This window comes from Oncorhynchus tshawytscha, linkage group LG03, assembly GCF_018296145.1.
Source record: "Oncorhynchus tshawytscha isolate Ot180627B linkage group LG03, Otsh_v2.0, whole genome shotgun sequence".
Taxonomy (NCBI): domain Eukaryota; kingdom Metazoa; phylum Chordata; class Actinopteri; order Salmoniformes; family Salmonidae; genus Oncorhynchus; species Oncorhynchus tshawytscha.
The window spans coordinates 16,911,741-16,933,835 of NC_056431.1; the positions used below are offsets into that span (position 1 = coordinate 16,911,741).

The following is a 22,095-nucleotide window of genomic DNA, read 5'->3' on the forward strand; positions in this document are numbered from 1 at the left end:
ATTTAATTTATTTATTTATTTTGCTCCTTTGCACCCCATTATTTTTATTTCTACTTTGCACATTCTTCCATTGCAAATCTACCATTCCAGTGTTTTACTTGCTATATTGTATTTTCTTTGCCAATATGTCCTTTTTTTGCCTTTACCTCCCTTATCTCACCTCATTTGCTCACATTGTATATAGACTTGTTTATACTCTATTATTGACTGTATGTTTGTTTTACTCCATGTGTAACTCTGTGTCGTTGTATGTGTCAAACTGCTTTGCTTTATCTTGGCCAGGTCGCAATTGTAAATGAGAACTTGTTCTCAACTTGCCTACCTGGTTAAATAAAGGTGAAATAAAAAAATAAAAAATAAAAACTCGGAGAGAGATGCCAGCAGCTGCCCAATTAGGAGATAAAATCATCCTGCTGTCTAAACTCTCACCGCATAGTGCGAGGGGGACAGAGCACTGAGCAATGCCTCCACTCAATGCAGGGATTTCTAAGGTTAAGGCTTCCCCCTGTCTGTCATAAAGCAGCGGTTAGCTTTTGACCTTCAAGTGCTCCTTTGTCTACAGAAAGCTCCTGTCCTGGGACCAGACTGTTTCTGCATTCAGCAACGCTGCATTGTTGCAACAAGTTGGCCAAAGCAGAAACAGATTGGCACACAGGTTAAGGAAGTTCCACCTGAAGTGTCCTCACCTCCCCCTGTAAGCACATCCCTCCAGTGCTGTTCAACCTCCACTGGCTCCCAATATGCTCACGCATTGACTTTAAAATCCTGGTTCACACCTACCAAGCTATCCACAACTCTGGAGCCAAGTGCCTGTCTGACCTCATTCTACCATCCTACTTCACATACACCCTTCGCTCCTCCAGGTAAGTCTCCGTTCAGCATCCCCACTGCAGACAAACATTTATAGGGTGACAGGGTCTTTCAGTTTTGCGGCTCCTCGACTGTGGAACTTCCAGTCAATATCAGGGCTGTAGAGTCTCTGACTTCGTTTAAGGCACAGCTTAATTGTGCTGTTCAGAATAGTTTTCAAATACCTATGTTAATTCTGTTCTCCTGTCCACCAGATCTGACGATACCTGTATATAGCTTATATATATATACACACACACTGAGTATGCCAAACATTAGGAACACCTTCCTAATATTAAGTTGCAACTTGTACCAATCTCTTTAACCCTCAGAACAGCCTCAATTCGTCAGGGCATGAACTTTACAAGGGATGCTGGCCCATGTTGACTCCAATGCTTCCCACAGTTGTGTAAAGTTGGCTGGATGTCCTTTGGGTGGAGAACCATTCTTGATACACACATTAAACTTGAGTGAGAAATCCAGCAGCGTTGCAGTTATTGACACAAACTGGCATGCCTGGCACCTACTAACATACTCTGTTCAAAGGCACTTAAATCTTTTGTCTTGCCCATTCTCCCTCTGAATGGCACACATACACAATCCATGTCTCAAGGATTAAAAATCCTTATTTAACCCGTCTCCTCCCTTCATCTACACCGATTGAAGTGGATTTAACAAGTGACATCAATAAGGGATCATAGCTTTCACCTGGACAGTCTCTCATGGAAGGAGCAGGTGTTAACATTTTGTACACTCAGTGTATATATTACATTTTTTATTTGTTATTTTGAAATTAAATTAATTATTATTTTGTGTCATCCATATCATTCTTGACATTGTCAATTCCCCTTTTGTCAGTCAAGTAGCAACACAGCGATGCACACAGTTGGGGTGTAAGGTAGTTGTTGAATTGAGTTTTTATTACATCTTACAGTGTTTCTGGTGCCCAGCATGGTGGGGCATGGCATTGTTAACAGTGCAAAAAAAGGTCCATGTAGCACATCAGAGACTGGCACCATCGTTATACACAGGGCAGGTCAGGGGTCACGGGGGTTAGGCTACACAACTCCGAGATATGTGCTTGTCCATTCAGTAGTACCTCCACACAAGGCTAGCCTTCAGTAACTAACATGCACTGCAAAACGATATATAGCTTAAAATTGTCTCACATCACAGAACTGTTCTTCCGCTATTTATTATATTTAGTTTCCATGCACAACATTACAGAAACATTTTAGTAACATATTGCTTAGGCTAATGGAGGGATATAATTCTAATAGTATAAGTTATTGTTACTACTAGTTTGACTACTTGGTGTAGAGATATTAATTAACAATACGGTAAACATTGTTGTCATTGGTCAGTAGGGGACACACCCTCTCTTTCAGCCAATGAGAGGCTACAGTCCTGGAGTATGTAGTATAGAGAGGACAAAGTACAGGGACTTTCAATGGTGGTATCAATCTCATTGTTACAAAAATCTGTACATTTACAAAGAGTATAGAAACAAAAGATTTGAAAAGTATGTGACACCCTATGTCTCTGATAATGTGCCCTAGCTATGCACACACTGTCACTGGCAAATTGACAGATTTATTGAAAGAAAAGCAAAAACAGAAACAAAAATACACCCTACATCCTTGGAGTTTCAAGCGACAGTATCTTTACACAATTCATGAGTGAGGGGAAGGGAGGCGGGTTAGAAGGGGATGGAGGGGGTGTGGTTAGGTGGAAAGAGGAGTGGTTTATAAGGGGGCAGGGGCTGAAATGTCCTCAGCACAGAGCACCAGTGCTAGCTCTGTCCTGTACAGCTTGCCCCCGTCTGATAGCGCCATAATGGCGGTCTTATATGTGGGGATTTTGTTGACTTCCAGCACCTGTCGGAGACAAGAAACAGATGAAGATATCCAACTTGTCATTTGTTTCCCTTGACTTTTACAGATTTGACATTGACCCTACTTTTTCCATTTCAAAATCCCCCGCGGCTTTGAGATGGTCGCTGGCCCAAAGCTTAGCTCATAAAGATGACACAAAATATTTGCACAAAAAAAAAAGAGTAGGCTCTACATGCAGGTCACATATGGCTTTGATATATGGACATCCAGATTTTTTTTAAGTCAGCTGCGAGAGAGAGTGTGAAAGAGAGAGAAAGAGTCAGAGAGAGACACACACAGAGAGAGAGACAGAGAGATTGGATATCTGTCCAGTTCTAAGCATGCTCTTATGAGTTTGTTTGAAGAGCCAATCATATCACCACAGGCAACAAACGAGGCCCTCTGTGATATTTGAAGTCTCAAGATGAAAAACTAAAATATTTCTTTGGACTGTTTAGACCTAGATTCAATCAGATCCCGCGTTAACCAGCGGAAGCAGACACCCGCATAGCTGGTGTTTCAGCGGTGTGGGTTTATTACTAATTCGACTTGGCGCATCCAATGACAATGTCCACGATAAGTATAACGCCGGGAGCCGCTTGCTGATTTGACAGCTCCAGCGCAGTTACACCTCAGACATCGCCTACATAAAAACAATGAGACTGCTATGCAGTTCTTCTCGATTATCGCGGGTTAAGGCGGAACTGATTGAATCTTGCCCTTAGTCTCCGCTCTTCTCCATCAATTAAACAGAATGGAAACACACCTTCTTGTTCTTCTCACACAAATCTTTGAGGAGGGCATCCAGCTCATTCTCATCCATATAGCCATTCTCATCCTGAGAGAGAGAGAGACAGAGAGAGGGACGGAGAGAGAGAGAGAGAGAAAAGGACAGAGAGAGACACAAGAAACACCATTTAGGCCGCTTTTGGGTTTGCTTTGGTATGCAGTGACAACATGATGCCACGTTGCATCTCACAAGCCTAATCTCAGTAAACAAACAAAACAATAGGCTTAATGAACAGATGTGTATATTTGAACAGCCTGTTCATGGGCCCTTCTGATATTTTCTATTCATGAATTTGAACTGTTTGTTTTTGGTCCTCTGTGTACTTACTGGCTTGTGTGCACTGAAAGCAATATTATAACCACATCGCTGATACCTTTACAAGGATATCCCTATCCACTTTAGGGGACTTCTCTGTGTGTCCAACTCCATTCAGAGCAATAGAAATACTGTACCACAGAGTCAAGCAATCAATCCTCTGTGTTGGCAACAAGAGCGCCATCATCAGTAACCATGTGGAACAGTTAGTGCCAACATGGCACTTCTAAAATTCTCAATCTTTAAACCAGGTTCTACTGTATGGTTGAAGACTAAAACAAATGTAAAAGCATGATCAGCCAGCCACTCAGATTAATTGTCCTGTAATGCTCTACAGGCAAACTAAATAATGTGTTGTCATTTGCTGCCCCAATTACCTGTCTGGATGTCACATAACAGCAAGGCCCAGAACTCCTCCCCGCCCACCTTGTCTGTTTGTCTGCCCGCCTCCCTGTCTGTTTGCCGGTCAGCCTCCCTGCCTGTCTGCCTGCCTGCCCGCCTTCCTGCCTGCCTTCCTCAACATGAACCTGCGAGTCAATATGAATCGTAGGTGCTGCCACGAGAGAGAATGGGCCGACCTGCTGACCTACTCCAGGGACAGTCATACATTATAGGGGAGAGAGAGAGGAAAGAGGGAGAGGGTGGGGGAAATGAGGATGGGGAAGAGAGAGAGCAAGAGAGGAAGAGTGATGGGGACAGGGGGGGCATGTAATGTATCCATTGTGCATACAAATAAGGGCAATAGGAAGATAAATGGGTAGATAGACAGGGAAAGAACGAGAACAAGAAAGAGAAGGAGAAATAGATAGAGGATAAGAGAGAAAGATTGAGGGAGTGCATCCCTAGAGAGCAGCAATTGCCTAGACTAGCACTGTCTGAAGCACTTTCTGTCCTTGTTCATACTGTGTCTTGAGATGCATTGAATCATTCAAAAAGCCATAACAGCAAGTGATTCTTCTTTTTTTGAGAGGGTGCATAATGACAATGTATTATTGGAATGTACCTGATCGTATAACTCAAAGATCTTGTTGAACTCTCTCCTCACCATCTTCACATTCTGTGACAGAAAGACGAGCGAGAGGGGGAGGAAATTAGAGGGAGAGGAGACAATGGAGTCAAGGTCAATCTGATTTTCCGATTCCCTCTTGGATTTACTCTGGGAATAACCACCAACCTGAAACTTGAGTAGAAAATTCTCCTCGTCCGGTAGCAGCCTGTTAAAAAAAAACACACACATTGGAAGAATTGTGTTCAGGTAATATACAGCACGATGTGGAGACAGATATATCATTCATATCACACAGGAGAAAACTTCATAAGCAGACCTCGCCATTTCTGCCAAACACAACTTCCCATCGTGGTTTGAGTCGAATATTTTGAGCTGGAAGATAAAAATAAACAAACAAATTAAATCTCTACAAAACAGAAAATGAAGGACTATACTGTACGGAGCTATTTGTTATAGCCATTTAGCTACAGTGTTCTCAATGTTGTTGCGGAGGCTAGCTGCACAAGTATAAACTATATTCTTACTGTGGTATGTGTATACTCGTCTAACTTCTTTTCGTCATATGGTTTCTTAGCCTTCTGAAGCAGATCTTTCAAAAAGTTCTGGAAATGAAGCAAAGGCAGAAAGATCAGTTTGACAACAACGCCTGCTATAGCAGACACATTTGAAATGCAATGCTGTCTGGGAGGTACAGTCAGGTCCAGAAATATTGGCACCCTTGATAAAGATGAGCAAACAAAGACTGTATAAAATAAATAATGCAAATACTGAGCTACGGTGTCTTCATAAAGTATTCCTACCCCTTGACTTATTCCACATTGTGTTGTGTTACAGCCTGAATTCAAAATGGATTAAATGGAGAAAATGTTCTCACCCTTCTACACACAATACCCCATAACGACAAAGTGAAAACATGTTTTTAGAAAGTTTAGCAAATGTATTGAAAATGAAATACACAAATAACTAATTGACATAAGTATTAACAACCCTTTGCTATGACACTCTAAATTGAGCTCAGGTGCTTCCAATTTCCTTTGATCGTCCTTGAGATGTAGCTACAACTTGATTGGAGTACACCCGTGGCCAATTCAATGGTTTGGACATGATTTAGAAAGAACCACACCTGTCTATATAAGGTCCCACAGTTGACAGAGCACGTCAGAGCAAAAACTATACCATGAACTCCAAGGAACTGTCTGTAGATCTCTGGGCTATAATTGTGATGAGGCATATACCTGGGGAAGGATTAAAAAAAACATTTCTAAAGTGTTGAAAGTTTCCAAGAGCACAGTAGTCTCCATCATTGGGAAACTGAAAAAATATGGACCTACCCAGACTCTGCCTAGAGTCTGACCAAACTGACCAACCGGACAAGAAGTACCTTAGTCAGGGAGATGACCAAGAAATCAATGGCCATGACACAACTACAGAGTTCTTTGGCTGAGGTGGGAGAACCTGCCAGAAGGACAACCGTCTCTGCAGCACTTCACCAATCTGGGCTTTATGGTAGAGTGGCCAGACTGAAGCCATTCCTGAGAAAAATACACATGACCACACGCTTGGGAGTTTGCTAAAAGCCACATGAAAGACTTGAATCTCATTGAAAATCTGTGGAAAGACTTGAAGATTGCTGTTAGCCGCCGCTCCCTATCTAATTTAACAGAGCTTGAGAAAATCTGCAAGGAAGAATGGGAGAATATCTCCAAATCCAGATGTGCAAAGCTGATACAGACATACCCAAGACGACTCAAAGCTGATACAGACATACCCAAGACGACTCAAAGCTGATACAGACATACCCAAGACGACTCAAAACTGTCATCACCGCCAAAGGTGCTTCTACAAAGTATTGACTTGGGGTGTGAATACTTATGTAAATTAGATATTTCTGTATTTCATTTTCAATAAATTTGCAAAAATGTCTAAACATTATCACTTTGTCATTATGGGGTGTTGTGTGTCGATGGGTGAGGAAAACAACATATATGTAATCAATTTTGAATTCAGGCTGTAACCCCCCTTTGGCATTCTTCCTATTTTGTTGACTTACAACCTGAAATTAAATTATATATTTTTTTAGGGGTTTGTATCATCCGATTTACACAACATGCCTACCACTTTGAAGATGCAACATATTTTTGTGAAACAAACAAGGAATAAGAGAAAACAGAACTTGAGCGTGCATAACTATTCACCCCCAAAGTCAAAACTTTTTAGAGCCACCTTTTCAGCAATGTCAGCTGCAAGTCTCTTGGGGTATGTTTCTATAAGCTTGGCACATCGAGCCACTGGGATTTTTGCCCATTCTTCAAGGCAAAACTGCTCCTTCAAGTTGAATGGGTTCCACTGGTGTACAGCAATCTTTAAGTCATACCACAGATTCTCAATTGGATTGAGGTCTGGGCTTTGACTAGGCCATTCCAAGACATTTAAATGTTTCCCCTTAAACCACTTGAGTGTTGCTTTAGCAGTATGCGTAGGGTTTGTTGTGCTGGAAGGTCAACCTCCCAGTCTCAGTCTCAAATCTCTGGAAGACGGAAACAGGTTTCATTCCTTCAGTTCTGACCAGTTTCCTAGTCCCTGTCGATGAAAAACATCCCCACAGCATGATGCTGCTGGTGATGAGAGGCCAAAAAGCTACATTTTTGACTCATCTGACCAGATCTTCTACCTTCTTCTATATTTTTGGGGAGCCTCCATTTGGTGAAAACCAAATGTGTTTGCTTATTTTTTTCTTTGAGCAATGGCTTTTTTTCTGGCCACTCTTCCGTAAAGCCCAGCTCTGTGGAGTGTACGGCTTAAAGTGGTCCTATGGACAGATACTCCAGTCTCCACTGTGGAGCTTTGCAGCTCCTTCAGGTTTATCTTTGGTCTCTTTGTTGCCTCTCTGATTAATGCCCTCCTTGCCTGGTCTGTGAGTTTTGGTGGACAGCCCTCTCTTGGCAAGTTTGTTGTGGTGCCATATTCTTTCCATTTTTTAATAACGGATATAATGGTGCTCCGTCAGATGTTCAAAGTTACAGATATTTTTTGATAACCCAACCCTGATCTGTACTTCTCCGCAACTTTATCCCTGACCTGTTTGGAGAGCTCCTTGGTCGTCATGGTGCCGCTTGCTTGGTTGTGCCCCTTGCTTGGTGGCGTTGCAGACTCTGGGGCTTTTCAGAACAGGTGTATATATACTGAGATCATATGACAGATCATGTGACGCTTAGATTGCACACAGGAAGACTTTATTTAACTAATTATGTGACTTCTGAAGGTAATTAGTTGCACCAGATCTTATTGAGGGGCTTCATAACAAAGGGGGTGAATACATATACACGCACCACTTTTCCATTTAAAAAAATATGTATTTTTTTGAAACAAGTTCTTTTTTTCATTTTACTTCACCAAATTGGACTATTTTGTGTTTGTCCATTACATGAAATCCAAATAAAAATCTATTTAAATTACAGGTTGTATTGCAACAAAATAAGAAAAACACCCAGGGGGATGAATACATTTGCAAGGCACTGTATATTGTACGCTCAACATACTGAAAAATGTAATTATTTTATACTAACATAGTTGCTCAGAGAGAGATTTTGTTTAACGAGTAATACTTTTTTTCACAAGAAGATAGGGGTCAAAATGATTGGCACCCCTGTTTTCAATACCTCACCTTGCGAGGATAATGGTACTGAGCCTTTTTCAAAAATGTTTTATGGATTGGAGAACACATTGGAAAGCATCTTAGACACTTTCTTCATACAGATCCATGGTATCCTTTATTTGTCCGTATGGACCTCTTCAATTCAAACCAAAGGTTTTGAATGGGGTTCAAGTCCGGAGACTGTGATGGCCATTGCAAGATGTAGATTTTTGTGGTCAACTAACCATATCTTTGTGGATTTTGATGTGTGCTTGGGGTTATTGTCTTGCTGGAAGATCCGCTTGCTGCAAGGTTTCAGCCTCCAGGCAGAGACAACCAGGTTTTTGGCTAAAATGTCTTGGTACTGGGTAAAGTTCATGATGACATTGACCTTAAAAAGGGCCCCAGGACCAGTGGAAGCTAAATAGCCTAATAACATCAAAGATCCACCTGCATATTTTACAGTAGGTATGGGGATTTTTTGTGCATATTCATATTTTTTGTGACGCCAAACCCACCACTGGCGTGAGTGGCCAAAGAGCTCTATTTTCATGTCATCAGATAAATGTTAACACCTGGAGTTTGCTTTTTTTTTAGTTCCAGGTTAAACTATTTTGGGTTCCATATAGAACCAAAAGGGTTCTACTTGGAACCAAAAAGGGTTATTCAAAGGGTTATCCTATGGAGAGCCAAATAACCCTTTTAGGTTCTAGATAGAGTGTATAGCTCAATATTTGTATTTATTTTATACAGAATTTTTTCTCATCTTTATCAAGGATGCCAATAATTTTGGACCTGACTGTATGACACAAAGTACAACTAAATTCTTAAATGGTTTGTGTTTTCTAAATCATTCAGTTTCATGCATACTGTAAAAAAAACCCTGCTAACTATGATACACCTTCCAAACTACCTCTTAGGTCTTGCAGTAAAGTGCTTGACTGTTGACAGTGTTATCGTTATCAAAACACTCACGGGCAAAGCTAACCCTGTAATGTCTTTTAACTATTCATTTAGGTTATTGAGGTTTGAAGGAGGTTTGTGGTGTGCACCTGTGTGGAGGGGGGTGGATGTGTGGGTCTCGGTGCCTATGTGTACCTAATGGTTCAAGGTAATGAAAAAACATTATAATACATGTGGGTGTATATTGGCATGCATACTAATGTGACATGATTCAGTTAATAAAGAGTTTGAGCACGACTCGGTGTGAAATATACTCTAGGTTGTCTGATCTCTGACCCCACATTAACCTCGGACCCCTAGAACCTCAAGCATACGTGTGGAATTCTGATCCCCCCCCTTTCTTATCACACATCAATCCAACTTAATTATTCCACGACTTTCTTGACACTAGTCTAGGGAAGGTTAAAGCCAACGTACAGTACCAGTCAAAAGTTTGGACACACCTGCTCATTCCAGGGTTTTTCTTTATTTTTTACTATGTTCTATATTGTAGAATAATAGTGAAGACATCAAAACTATGAAATAACACATGGAATCGTGTAGTAACCAAAAAAGTGTTAAACAAATCAAAATATATTTTATATTTGAGATTCTTCAAAGTAGCCACCCTTGGCCTTGATGGCGGTGTTGCACACTCTTGGCATTCTCTCAACAAGCTTCATGAGGTAGTCACCTGGAATGCATTTCAATTAATAGGTGTGCAATGTTAAAAGTTAATTTGTGGAATTTCTTTCCTTCTTAATGTGTTTGAGCTAATCAGTTGTATTGTGACAAGGTAGGGGTGGTATACAGAAGATAGCCCTATTTGGTAAAAGACCAAGTCCATATTATGGCAAGAACAGCTCAAATAAGCAAAGAGACACGACAGTCCATCATTACTTTAAGACATGAATGTCAATCAATCTGGAAAATTTCAAGAACTTTGAAAGTTTCTTCAAGTGCAGTCGTAAAAACCATTACGCACTATGATGAAACTGTCTCTCATGAGGAAAACCACAGGAAAGGGAGACCCAGCTAACCTCTGCTGCAGAGGATAAGTTCATTAGAGTTACCAGCCTCAGAAATCGGCAATTAACTGCATCTCAGATTGCTGCCCAAATAAATGCTTCACAGAGTTCAAGTAACAGACATCTCAACATCAACTGTTCAGAGGAGACTGTGTGATCGAATTGCTGCAAAGAAACCACTACTAAAGGACACCAATAAGAAAAAAAGACTTGCTAGGGCCAAGAAATACGAGCAATGGACATTAGACCGGTGGAAATCTGTACTTTGGTCTGATGAGTCCAAATGTAAGATTTTTGGTATCAACCGCCATGTCTTTGTGAGATGCGGAGTAGGTGAATGGATGACCTCCGCATGTGTGGTTCCCACCGTGAAGCATGGAGGAGGAGGTGGGAGTGATGGTGAGGGGGTGCTTTGCTGGTGACACGGTCAGTGATTTATTTAGAATTCAAGGCACACAAAACCAGCATGGCTACCACAGCATTCTGCAGCGATACGCCATCCCATCTGCTTTGCGGTTAGTGGGACTATCATTTGGTTTTCAAAAGGACAATGAACTAAAACACACAACCAGGCTGTGTAAGGGCTATTTGACCAATAAGGAAAGTGATAGAGTGCTGCATCAGATGACCTGGCCTCCACAATCACCTGACTTCAACTCAAGTGAGATGGTTTGGGATGAGTTGGACTGCAGAGTGAAGGAAAAGCAGCCAACAAGTGCTCAGCATATGTGGGAACTCCTTCAAGACGGTTGGAAAAGCATTCCAGGTGACTACTTTCATGAAGCTGGTTTAGGGAATGCCAATAGTGTGCAAAGCTGTCATCAAGGCAAAGAGTGGCTACTTTGAAGAATCTAAAATATATTTAGATTTTTTGTAACACTTTTTTGGTTACTACATGATTCCATATGTGTTATTTCATAGTTTTGATGTCTTCACTATTATTCTACAATGCAGACAATAGTACAACTAAAGAAAAACCCTTGAATGAATAGGTGTGTACAAACCTTTGACTGGTACTGTACATGAGTGAAACTTTGGTATACGGGTTAAGAAAAACAAAACTCCCCCCGGGATTCCTACAAAACGCTCAATTACCAAAATGATTTACAATACAAAGTGATTCCAAGTTACAGTCCAGATGGGCATTGACCTCAGAGGCTCCTTGTGAGCCTATATCCCCATAATGAAATAGAGAGGACAGTGAGACAGTTCATCAAGACACAAATTAGGACGCACTAAACACACCGGCAGGCATTGCTCACCTTTAGCTCATCTGCTTCAATGTAGCCACTATGGTCTGCATCATAACATCGCCAAGCCTGGAATGAGACAATGAGTGAAAGAGGGGTTTGTATCATCAATGAGGAGAGAATAGTTAAATCAGTTAAAAATGATGTTTATGTCATGAGTCACTTGAAAACATTTAAATAGATAATCTTGGTTAATAGAAAAATACCTGCATAAATTCCGCACAAGACTTCAACTGTTGCCGGAAAAATAACAAGAAGTTCTCCTCTGTGGGCAATATTTGTACTAGCTGTGACACAGAGAAAAGAGGAAAATATATGAGATCATACTGTATTGTCCTGAAACATGGTAACATTGGTTGAACATCCCATTTATTTTTAACAGTTGATCAGTGGCAAACACTGGCACCCAATGACAGTTTAGCCACCACCCACTAGGCACAGATGTCATTTAAATGTCTAGTTTCAATTTACATTTGGTTGAGTTGGGTGAAAAAAATACAAAATTCCCTTATGTTGATTACTTTTTGCAAATCCAATCAGTTTTTCATGTTGATTCAACGCCATCATTGTGGCGTACCGCAGACATGCCACGAGGGGGAGTCTCGTTGAGGTGACAGACAGAGGGGCTGATTGCTCACCAGCCATACTGGGCCCATAAAGCTGCCAGGTGGGCAGCACATGGGAGGGTTGCTACCGGACAGGGCAAGTCTAAGAACTTGGTCAGACCAGGGTTGACGTTTACTCACTATCAACGGAGGATGACGACATCGAGACCTACCTCTGCACGTTTGAACGGACAATACTCCGGGAAGGTTGAAGGGGGCGAGTCTGCTGGCCCCGTTCCTGTCCGGAGACGCCCAAACGGCATATTATGAACTCAACACAGAACAGGCGGCTAACTATGACTGTCTCAAGAGGGAGGTACTCAGCCACTACGGATACAGCCTGGCCCGTCGGGCCCAACTGGTCCACGACTGGAGGTTTGTGGCCGAAGCTTCCCCCACGAGCCCAGATGAGCGACCTTCACCAGGGCATGGCTCCTAACCGACATAGCCATCCTCCTTGTTATCAACAATGTGGTCATGGACCGCTTCTTAATGGCGTGGTACTCAGGGAGGTACTCAGCCACTACGGATACAGCCTGGCCCTCTACGGAGGAGACCAAGCGGCCTACTGGATCTCGCCATGGAGGTGTGGGAAGCCTAGCCAACCCCCTTACGCAGCGTGGTGGAACACGTAGAGACGATGAGGGAGTGGAAGACAGGCATATGGCCTGTGGTAAGGGAACATATGGCGAAGGCCCAGTGCGCCCAAGCCAAGGTCTGCAATTGGGGTACCCAGCCCAGAGAGTTCCATGTGGGTGAGAAGGTGCTAGTTTTAATCCCTAATGCAGAAAGTAAGTTCCTGGCAACATGGCACGGACCATACGAGGTGACAGAGAAGCTGGGACCCATAAATTACTGCGTACGGCAGCCAGGGAGACGGAAACACCAACAGATTTACCACGTGAACCTATTGAAGAGGTGACACGTGATGACAGCCTTGGCCGTGTTGTGGTCAAAACCCAGGACGTTGACGGGACCAGTGGTGGTCTCGAGCAATGCGGACCTCGGACCGACCCAGAAGCAAGCACTCCGAGAGCTCATCGATCGGAACACCGCCGTGTTTTCCAAGGGTGGACGAGTTCATCGACCGGTTGGGAAAGGTCCAGTACATCAGCATCCTGGACCTGACCAAGGGATATTGGCAGGTACCCTTGGCAGCCTCCTCCTGGGAAAAGACAGCATTCTCAACACCGGACAGCTTATACCAATACCGGGTCCTCCGGTTTGGTCTCCATGGAGCCCCGCCCACGTTCCAGCGCCTGATGGACCGAGTCCTCAGACCCCACCAACAGTACGCAGCGGCCTATTTGGATGACATCATCATCCACAGCCAAGGTTGGGAAGAACACCTGACGCGCTTCTAGGCGGTGCTGGATGTGCTCATGCAGGCCGGATTGACATCGAATCCCAGGAGGTGAAGTACCTGGGTTATTTGATCGGACATGGGAACGTCAAACCCAAAGAGAGGAAGGTCCAGGCGGTTCGTGATTGGCCCGTTCCCCAAGGCACAGGTCAAGTCCTTCCTGCTGCTGGTGGGATACTATAGCTGGTTAATCCCCAACTTTGCGGCTATTGCCCTTATCGATCTGATCAGCACCCGCCTCCCAAAAACACACAGCTGGCTGCTGAGAAATGCATTGTAAATCCGGTTTGAGACCCAGCCTAAACTTTCAGACTATTCCCGCTAGACTAGCCAACAGACAGCTGCAACATAACCATTCCGGGGGCATTGAAACACCCCACGCCAACAAAAAAAATTCAAACAGGACTCCTGTTCTTCCATCATGCTGCTGAGGAATCTAATTTAAACGGCAATCTCGTATTCCAAACACAATAGATGTTATTTCCACTTTCAAATTATGTGTATTACCTCTATTTTTGTGTAATCATTGTGTGTTTTTGTGTGTGATGGTGCGTGGGTGCATTTGTGTACAGCTGAATGATCCTGTCTGTCAGCTAAAGCTTCAGAGTATCCATCTATAGCAGAGATATGAATCCCCTTGACCCTGCACGGCTAAATTGACTGTCTTTAAAAATTATATTTGAACACCTTTCATAGAGGGAGAAGCCCCCTCTAAACCTGGCAGTGTTTCAAGATCCGGTGTCCCTGAAAGTCCCAAATTCTAGGTGGGCCTTAACCTACTGCATCATGAGGTTATGTAGACTCTTACCTCAACAATTCCAATTTTGGCATCTGTATTTTTCTCATATTCCTGTACAAAAGCCTTCATTTGGTCTGTAAGCTCCTATGAGAGAGAAAAAATTTCATTGTCAATTAATTGCAGTAGCTTTTAGCTTGAAGAATTACATATAAATCTCAACATATAAACATATAATTAGTTAACATCGAAACTAAATAGGGATACACACATCCTTATAACAAGTAATTATGTTTTATGCAGGGAAGATTTTAGTTGTTTGAAATACAAGCACGGATAGCATGAGGGCTCAGTAATCTGCTCAATTATCTAGAAAGGCTATTTAGTAGGCACCTGGTGCCGTGAAAGACCTTGTATACCTTGTGTCCTCACAAACACCATTTAACATGCCAAGCAGATTAGGAGCGAGTGTTGTAATCTTCACCCACCAGAGCACAATTCTAATAGAGTCTTGACACTGGTCAGTCCATGTCGCTGCACACATACAGATGGCCAAGCGATGCATGGATTATGCATGTACGAAGGGGCCCAACCAGCTCTCAAAGTCTCATGTCAGAATTAGACATTGATCCATGTTTCTCAAATGGCAAATTTAGAAGTTGTTCCAAATGTAAAGTTTCAAAGTGTTTAAGGTTAAGTTTAGGCATTAACTCTGAATTGTTATGGTTAGGGTTAAGTTCAGGCATTTATTCAAAATTCTTAAGGTTAGGCATCAACTCTGAATGGTTAAGGTACGGGTTAAGGTTTGGGATAGGTTTAAAACAAATATAAAAACGACATTCTATTGCTAGCTTAAAACTTGCAACATTTTAAATCAGATGCTTACGCCCATCTGCCATTCCCGTTCACAACGCCCTAGCAAAACCTCAACCTACTTGAAGGTAACAGCTCTCACTGTTGCCCCTAGAGGCCGGTTCCACGTCATCTCCCAACGTCCTCAGACATTGATGGATGTGGAATACTGACTTGTATCACAGTTGACCTGGCTGCACAGCCAGCCAGCTACTGATGTAATGCCTGGTGGGGAGGGATGGAGATCTCCACTGACATGTTCAGTGTAATTGATTCGAGTTGACGAGGCACTGATAGTGTCAGGTACTTTCATAGAAGCATATGAAGTGCCTCGAGAGAATGCTACAATAAGTTCCAAGGTCAAATGCAGTCATTTTTATCTCAATATCAAATCATTTATGGGTAACAAGTAGCTTACTGTGATTGTTTTCCATTAAAATTGTCAAAAAAATAAACAAAAACAGCTTCTTAGCAATTTTCACAGTATTATTACAACCCCATAGTGTGGAAATATATCTAAAACATAGGTAAATCACGTTTTTGACTACACACTGGGCCTTTAAAGGCAGCCATTTGAGGTTGTCTATGTTGGGACTGGGAAGTGTTTACATGTGACAATGTGATACTGTAGGGTAGCACTTATCTGCTACATGGCCTTGCAGTAGGCCTGTTGAAGTGGGCTTTATTGCATGCGTAGTTAATTGCGTTCTTGTGTTGCATACTTGTGTAAGGTATATATTAGGCTTTAAGCTGCAAATTGAGCATTTCTATAAAAGATGGACATGGCCTTTACCATGATCACTCACTCCCATTGTATCGATGGTAAAAGTAAATGAGTTGAAAGATAGAAAAAAAACTAGATTACATTTGATATCCAAGGATAAAAGATCAATATTAGTGTATCTTACACCTCGATCACACCTATACAATCAATGAGCAAAATGGTACGCAGCACCATCTGGATATGTGTTCAACAAAAGTTCAACATTCACCCCCTGCTACCATTTCTGTCAAGTCGTCCACGCATACAGTTTAACACATACGTTCTATAAATCCAACGTATGCACCACACAGAACGCACTGCAACTGCCTCTACAACGCAATGCTGCAAGGCTCACGCAGCGTTCCATTGGAAATGAATGTACTTCTGCTGTACCAAAATGCAATGACGCTGTTGGTGTGATCGATGCGTTAGTACTATATGTTTTTATGAGAACATCAAGGTACCTTAGTAATGACTAATGTCTGTTTTATAGAGCCTTTCTATAATAGGAATATAAACACAGTAGGACTCAGATTTTTACATTTGCATTTCACCTCCAAAACACAATCAATAAAAGCAATGCATTGCTTCAAGAACAATGTGAGCCATATCCTGAGATGCTATAAATAAATATCTGTAAATCCCAGTGTCACACCAGCACTGACCAAATATGTTCCAAATATATGACCATTATCATTTCATAATTTTCCTTTCAGAGAAACTGGCACAAGAGGTTAACTCTAGCGAAGAAGATCCTCTTGCATTCTCACTGGAGAACAAGTGTACTGGTAGAACGTAGGCAATATTCTAACATTGGCCTTGTCTTTCGGGTTAAAATGATTCTGTTGTATGAAAGGAAGATGTACTATGAGTGAGCTCTTCGTCTAGTCCATGTGTGTGTCCACTGAGTAGATGCATGACGGCCATCTTTGGAAGCCATCTTTATAGCTGTATGACATAATCAAAATCATGTCCACTTCCAACACCAAGTGACTCTGCAAATGTTAAAGTGCATGTTTGATTGAATTCAATGGAATTTCTAAGTAAGAGGACCCTGAGCCAATCTACACACTGCATGCGCTATGCAGTCAAAACCAATCATTGATCTCTGTATCTGTCTGGTGATGATGCCCATGCTAAATGTGGAAACCATCTTTGGCATCTCTCTGGATAAGGTGGTGTCAGATATGCTAGTAACTCCAATCCTACTTCAAATTGCAATTCAATGGTGTTTTCTCACTGGGCATTGATTGGGCAGTTGTAAATGGGCACTTCATTTGATGGTAAATGCTGCGATTTTCCATAATCAACTCCCCAACGTGCTCTCTCCCCATAGAGTAAATTAAAAGGTGTTTTCAGTGTCTGGCAAAAGTTGAGCTATTACTCCTGTTTAAAGGAGTTGAGTGCCAATTGACTTGCTCTATAGAGGCTTGGCTAATTGCTTGTATACAGAATGGGAAATAAGTGTTTAACCTTTCCAAAATGCAAAGCAGGAGAGTGCACTGCAGTGCTGTTTGTCACTGAGCAATGGGTGACTCAATCCAATTCAGACCCCAAAACGCTGAGTAGAGACACAAATAAACCACCGCCGATCCACTTTTCATTTTCCATTTGTTTTGTCTTAGTATTACACACCTGGTTTCACTCACCCAATTACCTGTTTATTATTTAACCCTCTGTTCCCCATGTTTGTTTGTGAGTGATTGTTCTTTGTAAATCGGCCCATTATTGTGGGCTCGTATATTTGCCTTGTATTTTTGTATTTTGAGTAAAGTACGTTGATTACTCATTTCTGCTGTCCTGCACCTGACTCTCTACACCAGCTACACACAGGACCCCAAAACTGCTTTTCCCCATCGGGGCTTACAGTTGAGCATTCATATATACATTCATCAACCCATCAATCTGACGCAACAGGAATATGAGGTTGTTCCATAAGTCGTTCAGGCATGGAAAGACATATGAAATATTGGTAGATCAGACAAGTACTTGACACCTCATAACTAGTCATAATGTATTAATCAATGTCAATTGACCCTTCGCTAAGCCCCGCACCTGAATTCTGGGCAACTAATCACAGCACTCCAATGGATAGCAACTGTCTCGAGTACTTCACCTCGGAGAAGCTCATGTTTGAAACACATAAAAGTCCATGAGGGCAGTGAGAAAACGTGAGTTTTCTTTAAGAAATACATGTTTTAAATGGCTAAATAATGGAATAGTGCACGAGGGTTCCAGAACCTGTTCATGGAGTATTTTTAGAATCCAAAATTATACATTAGTTACATTGTTTGCTAGTTCATCTGGTTAGCTATTTTTCATGGTCATTGACCACCGAACGTTGCTAATGCTAGCAAGCTTGCCACTAAATATAACTTGTTTTCTCAAAATGTATGTTAGCTAATGTTATTAATACAACTCCAATCTGCAGTCGACATCAGGAAATTATTTGAGAGCACTAGTTAGCTCCAAAAGAGGTTTGTACGCGTTGACTGAGCCATAGACATAAGTTTACCAGGTTTCAGTGAAGCGATTGTAATAGCAGTCCACTACAACATACCAGAGAGTTTCTTGATTAGCAAGGGGTAGTCAGTGTATAATTTCAAGTAATATACTTGCTCACATTTATTTTAACTAGGCAAGTTAGTTAAGAACAAATTCTTATTTTCAATGATGGCCTAGGAACAGTGGATTAACTGCCTGTTCAGGGGCAGAACGACAGACAGTACCTTGTCAGCTCGGGGGTTTGAACTTGCAAACTACCGGTTACTAGTCCACCGCTCTAACCACTTGGCTACCCTGCCACCCCAAAAACACAGTTTGAGATCATTGTGAGGGGATTTCGCCAGTGGTTGGAAGGGAGAATTGTGCTTCCAGGGAAAATGTTGTCCGTGGCTGCAACAGTAACCAAGGGAGGTGGTGCTTAGTGAAGGGTCAATTAAGAACGACCAGTTTCACAATATCATGACAGTACTTTAAAATGGAAGCTCATTGAAGCATTATATGAAATGCACCATTTCCATCTCTTGAGAAAACCCTATGTTCATTGAACCAACAAGAAATCTAAAATGTGCATTTAGTCTCTTCTGTAAATTAAATGTTCTCAATGACATGCCCTGTACTGCATTTTATAATCCAACCTTTTGATTATTCTAGTAAAAAAAACATTAAAGATGACTGATTATTATTACACAGCAAATAGCACTAATATGAGTGATGAGGATGTTGACAAGACAACATTATGTCACGGCTGAAACAGACACAAAACTTGTAGGGTGTGCACATAATACCAGCATCAGTGTTAAAACTGCTTGGTGCCTGTAATGTCTGGTGCACTGAGTTCTCTTTCTCCCCACCACACTTACCCCAATCTCTCTCTCTCGCTCTCTCACACATTCACACACAATGTTTTAACTTGAAAGCTTTCAACTGTGGCACCACCAGTAGCCTAATCAACCCCCCATTGGTTTCACAATGTCTATATGTCTAGCCTACTGTATGGCCTATCTGATGAAGGTAATTCGAATGAGGGTCATACCTAATGCATTTAAAAACTAGATAACAGTTCATTCTGAGAAGACAATAAGTTGTCAGGCGACTGTCGATACATTCAAGTTTTAAAGTTTTAAATAATTCAGTTTACTTACAAGTCCTGCCTGTTTTCGAGCTTGCTGAAGTTCTTTTATAAAACTCTGCAACTCCTTCCCTTCAATATATCCATTACCTGCAAGAAGTAAGCACCAAATCAATCAAAGACATGCGTAAAGTAGCCTACATTAAGTTTAAGAATATAACGCACAGGATCAAATCCATCATTTGCCGTTTCATGACAGCTGTATGACTGAATCATACTTTGACTGAATCATATTTTTAGTGCCTAAACCTATCACAATATTATAATCATATTTTCCAGTCATTTATAGTTATGTAAATATTGATATTTCGCTATAAAATGGTGGTTAATGGTTCTAAATCAATTATTTGTCAATCCAATTTGTCAATGGATAAAGTTGAGAGAAAAAATGTCACACAAATATCAGTCTTGACAGCTAAATCGACTGTTTCATTCAATATAGATAGGCTACTACATATTTCGAAAACCCGCTAAAAAGCGCAAATGGTCTATGAGGGTCTTTGGCGCAACACTTCCCAAAAATCGTTTTACTTCAGTGCCATCCCCACGAATAATCCACAATCTTAAGGAATAAGTTACCATCGTTATCATAATGGTGAAAAATATCCAGGAACTGTGATGCAGAGATCTCTACTCCTTGCAGGTACGCGTTTGCCATCTCGGGTTAGGTTTGGGGACGGGAGCGAGTACCAGATAGCTGCACTGGCCGAGGATCTGCAATGAATTGGACGCTTTGATCAGTCGGTGCCCGGTATTTAAAGGAAGCACTATCACGCTAATCTTTAACTGTCGCACCTCCGTCCCCGACGTTGGGAAACTAGCCAAACGCGCAAGTCACCTCCTCTCTTCCCGCCGCAGGAATAGAGCGTGCTCAGCAGCACGTTGACGCGCGCCAGGGGGCACGGAGACGTGAGATCCATTTAAATGAGCACCCGCTCTTCGTGCTTTTCATTTCCCCCTCCAGATAAACGCTCTATCCGACAAAAGTGTAGAAGTTGTTCAACCAAATACTATCTCACCCCCCCTCTTCTTTATTCTGGCATTTAAGGGCCATCCTAGGGCTCTATATGAAATAAAACCCATAAGTGGATTATGGAGTAGCAAAATGACATAATCTTCAAATAAGAAAACAAGGACAGAAAGGATGCTTTGAAATGCGAATTGCTGGCTTGGACCCTCCATGATAGTTGGGCTGACTCAACTCCCTGTCTAACTATGGAGATTTAGGATTTGGTTTCTTACTTTTACATTTCATTTAGATTTTTTGTTGTACTGGGTGGTGCCACTCATTAGAGAAGACTGTTGACTGCTGCCTCGTAATGTGTGTTTACAGGGAAATGGGACACATAGTCCACACAATCAATAACAATTCAATGCATGAGGTGGCTTTGGGAGATGGGGAAATGGAATAGAATAAAGTGAAGATATTACCTTCAATATGTTGTTACTTGTGAGTGTAAGTGAGTGTGAGTGAGCAACAACAGAAAGATGGAACTTCAATATTTATTTATTTATTTTATTTTACCTTTATTTAACCAGGTAGGCAAGTTGAGAACAAGTTCTCATTTACAATTGCGACCTGGCCGAGATAAAGCAAAGCAGTTCGACAGATACAACGACACAGAGTTACACATGGAGTAAAACAAACATACAGTCAATAATACAGTATAAACAAGTCTATATACAATATGAGCAAATGAGGTGAGAAGGGAGGTAAAGGCAAAAAAGGCCATGGTGGCAAAGTAAATACAATATAGCAAGTAAAACACTGGAATGGTAGTTTTGCAATGGAAGAATGTGCAAAGTAGAAATAAAAATAATGGGGTGCAAAGGAGCAAAATAAATAAATAAATAAAAATTAAATACAGTTGGGAAAGAGGTAGTTGTTTGGGCTAAATTATAGGTGGGCTATGTACAGGTGCAGTAATCTGTGAGCTGCTCTGACAGTTGGTGCTTAAAGCTAGTGAGGGAGATAAGTGTTTCCAGTTTCAGAGATTTTTGTAGTTCGTTCCAGTCATTGGCAGCAGAGAACTGGAAGGAGAGGCAGCCAAAGAAAGAATTGGTTTTGGGGGTGACTAGAGAGATATACCTGCTGGAGCGTGTGCTACAGGTGGGAGATGCTATGGTGACCAGCGAGCTGAGATAAGGGGGGACTTTACCTAGCAGGGTCTTGTAGATGACATAGAGCCAGTGGGTTTGGCGACGAGTATGAAGCGAGGGCCAGCCAACGAGAACGTACAGGTCGCAATGGTGGGTAGTATATGGGGCTTTGGTGACAAAACGGATTGCACTGTGATAGACTGCATCCAATTTGTTGAGTAAGGTATTGGAGGCTATTTTGTAAATGACATCGCCAAAGTCGAGGATTGGTAGGATGGTCAGTTTTACAAGGGTATGTTTGGCAGCATGAGTGAAGGATGCTTTGTTGCGAAATAGGAAGCCAATTCTAGA

At 41.8% G+C, this 22,095-nt stretch overlaps 1 protein-coding gene across 1 annotated transcript; it reads right to left on the minus strand.

The window, feature by feature from the left end:
* Window positions 1-1,751: 1,751 nt before the first annotated feature.
* LOC112244947 (calbindin) lies at window positions 1,752-20,518 on the minus strand. The gene is made up of 11 exons (XM_024412846.1): window positions 20,224-20,518; window positions 19,658-19,734; window positions 14,468-14,542; window positions 11,898-11,978; window positions 11,704-11,760; window positions 5,362-5,439; window positions 5,154-5,209; window positions 5,003-5,042; window positions 4,832-4,885; window positions 3,490-3,561; window positions 1,752-2,726 (listed from the first exon to the last, which is right to left on the minus strand). The coding sequence occupies exons 1-11, from the start codon at window positions 20,300-20,302 to the stop codon at window positions 2,595-2,597; spliced, it is 801 nt and encodes a 266-aa protein (XP_024268614.1). The 5' UTR covers window positions 20,303-20,518; the 3' UTR covers window positions 1,752-2,594.
* Between the last annotated feature and the right edge of the window lie 1,577 nt (window positions 20,519-22,095).

What these genes read in the sequence shown, in the direction of transcription:
- LOC112244947 (XM_024412846.1), bottom strand. Translation starts at nt 20,302, where the DNA reads ATGGCAAACGCGTACCTGCAAGGAGTAGAGATCTCTGCATCACAGTTC. An exon ending in TGTTTGGCAGAAATGGCGAG is followed by an intron (nt 5,043 to 5,153) that starts GTCTGCTTATGA and finishes TTTTTTTAACAG; the next exon opens with GCTGCTACCGGACGAGGAGA. An exon ending in TCTTTGAGTTATACGATCAG is followed by an intron (nt 3,562 to 4,831) that starts GTACATTCCAAT and finishes TCTCTCTCTCAG; the next exon opens with GATGAGAATGGCTATATGGA.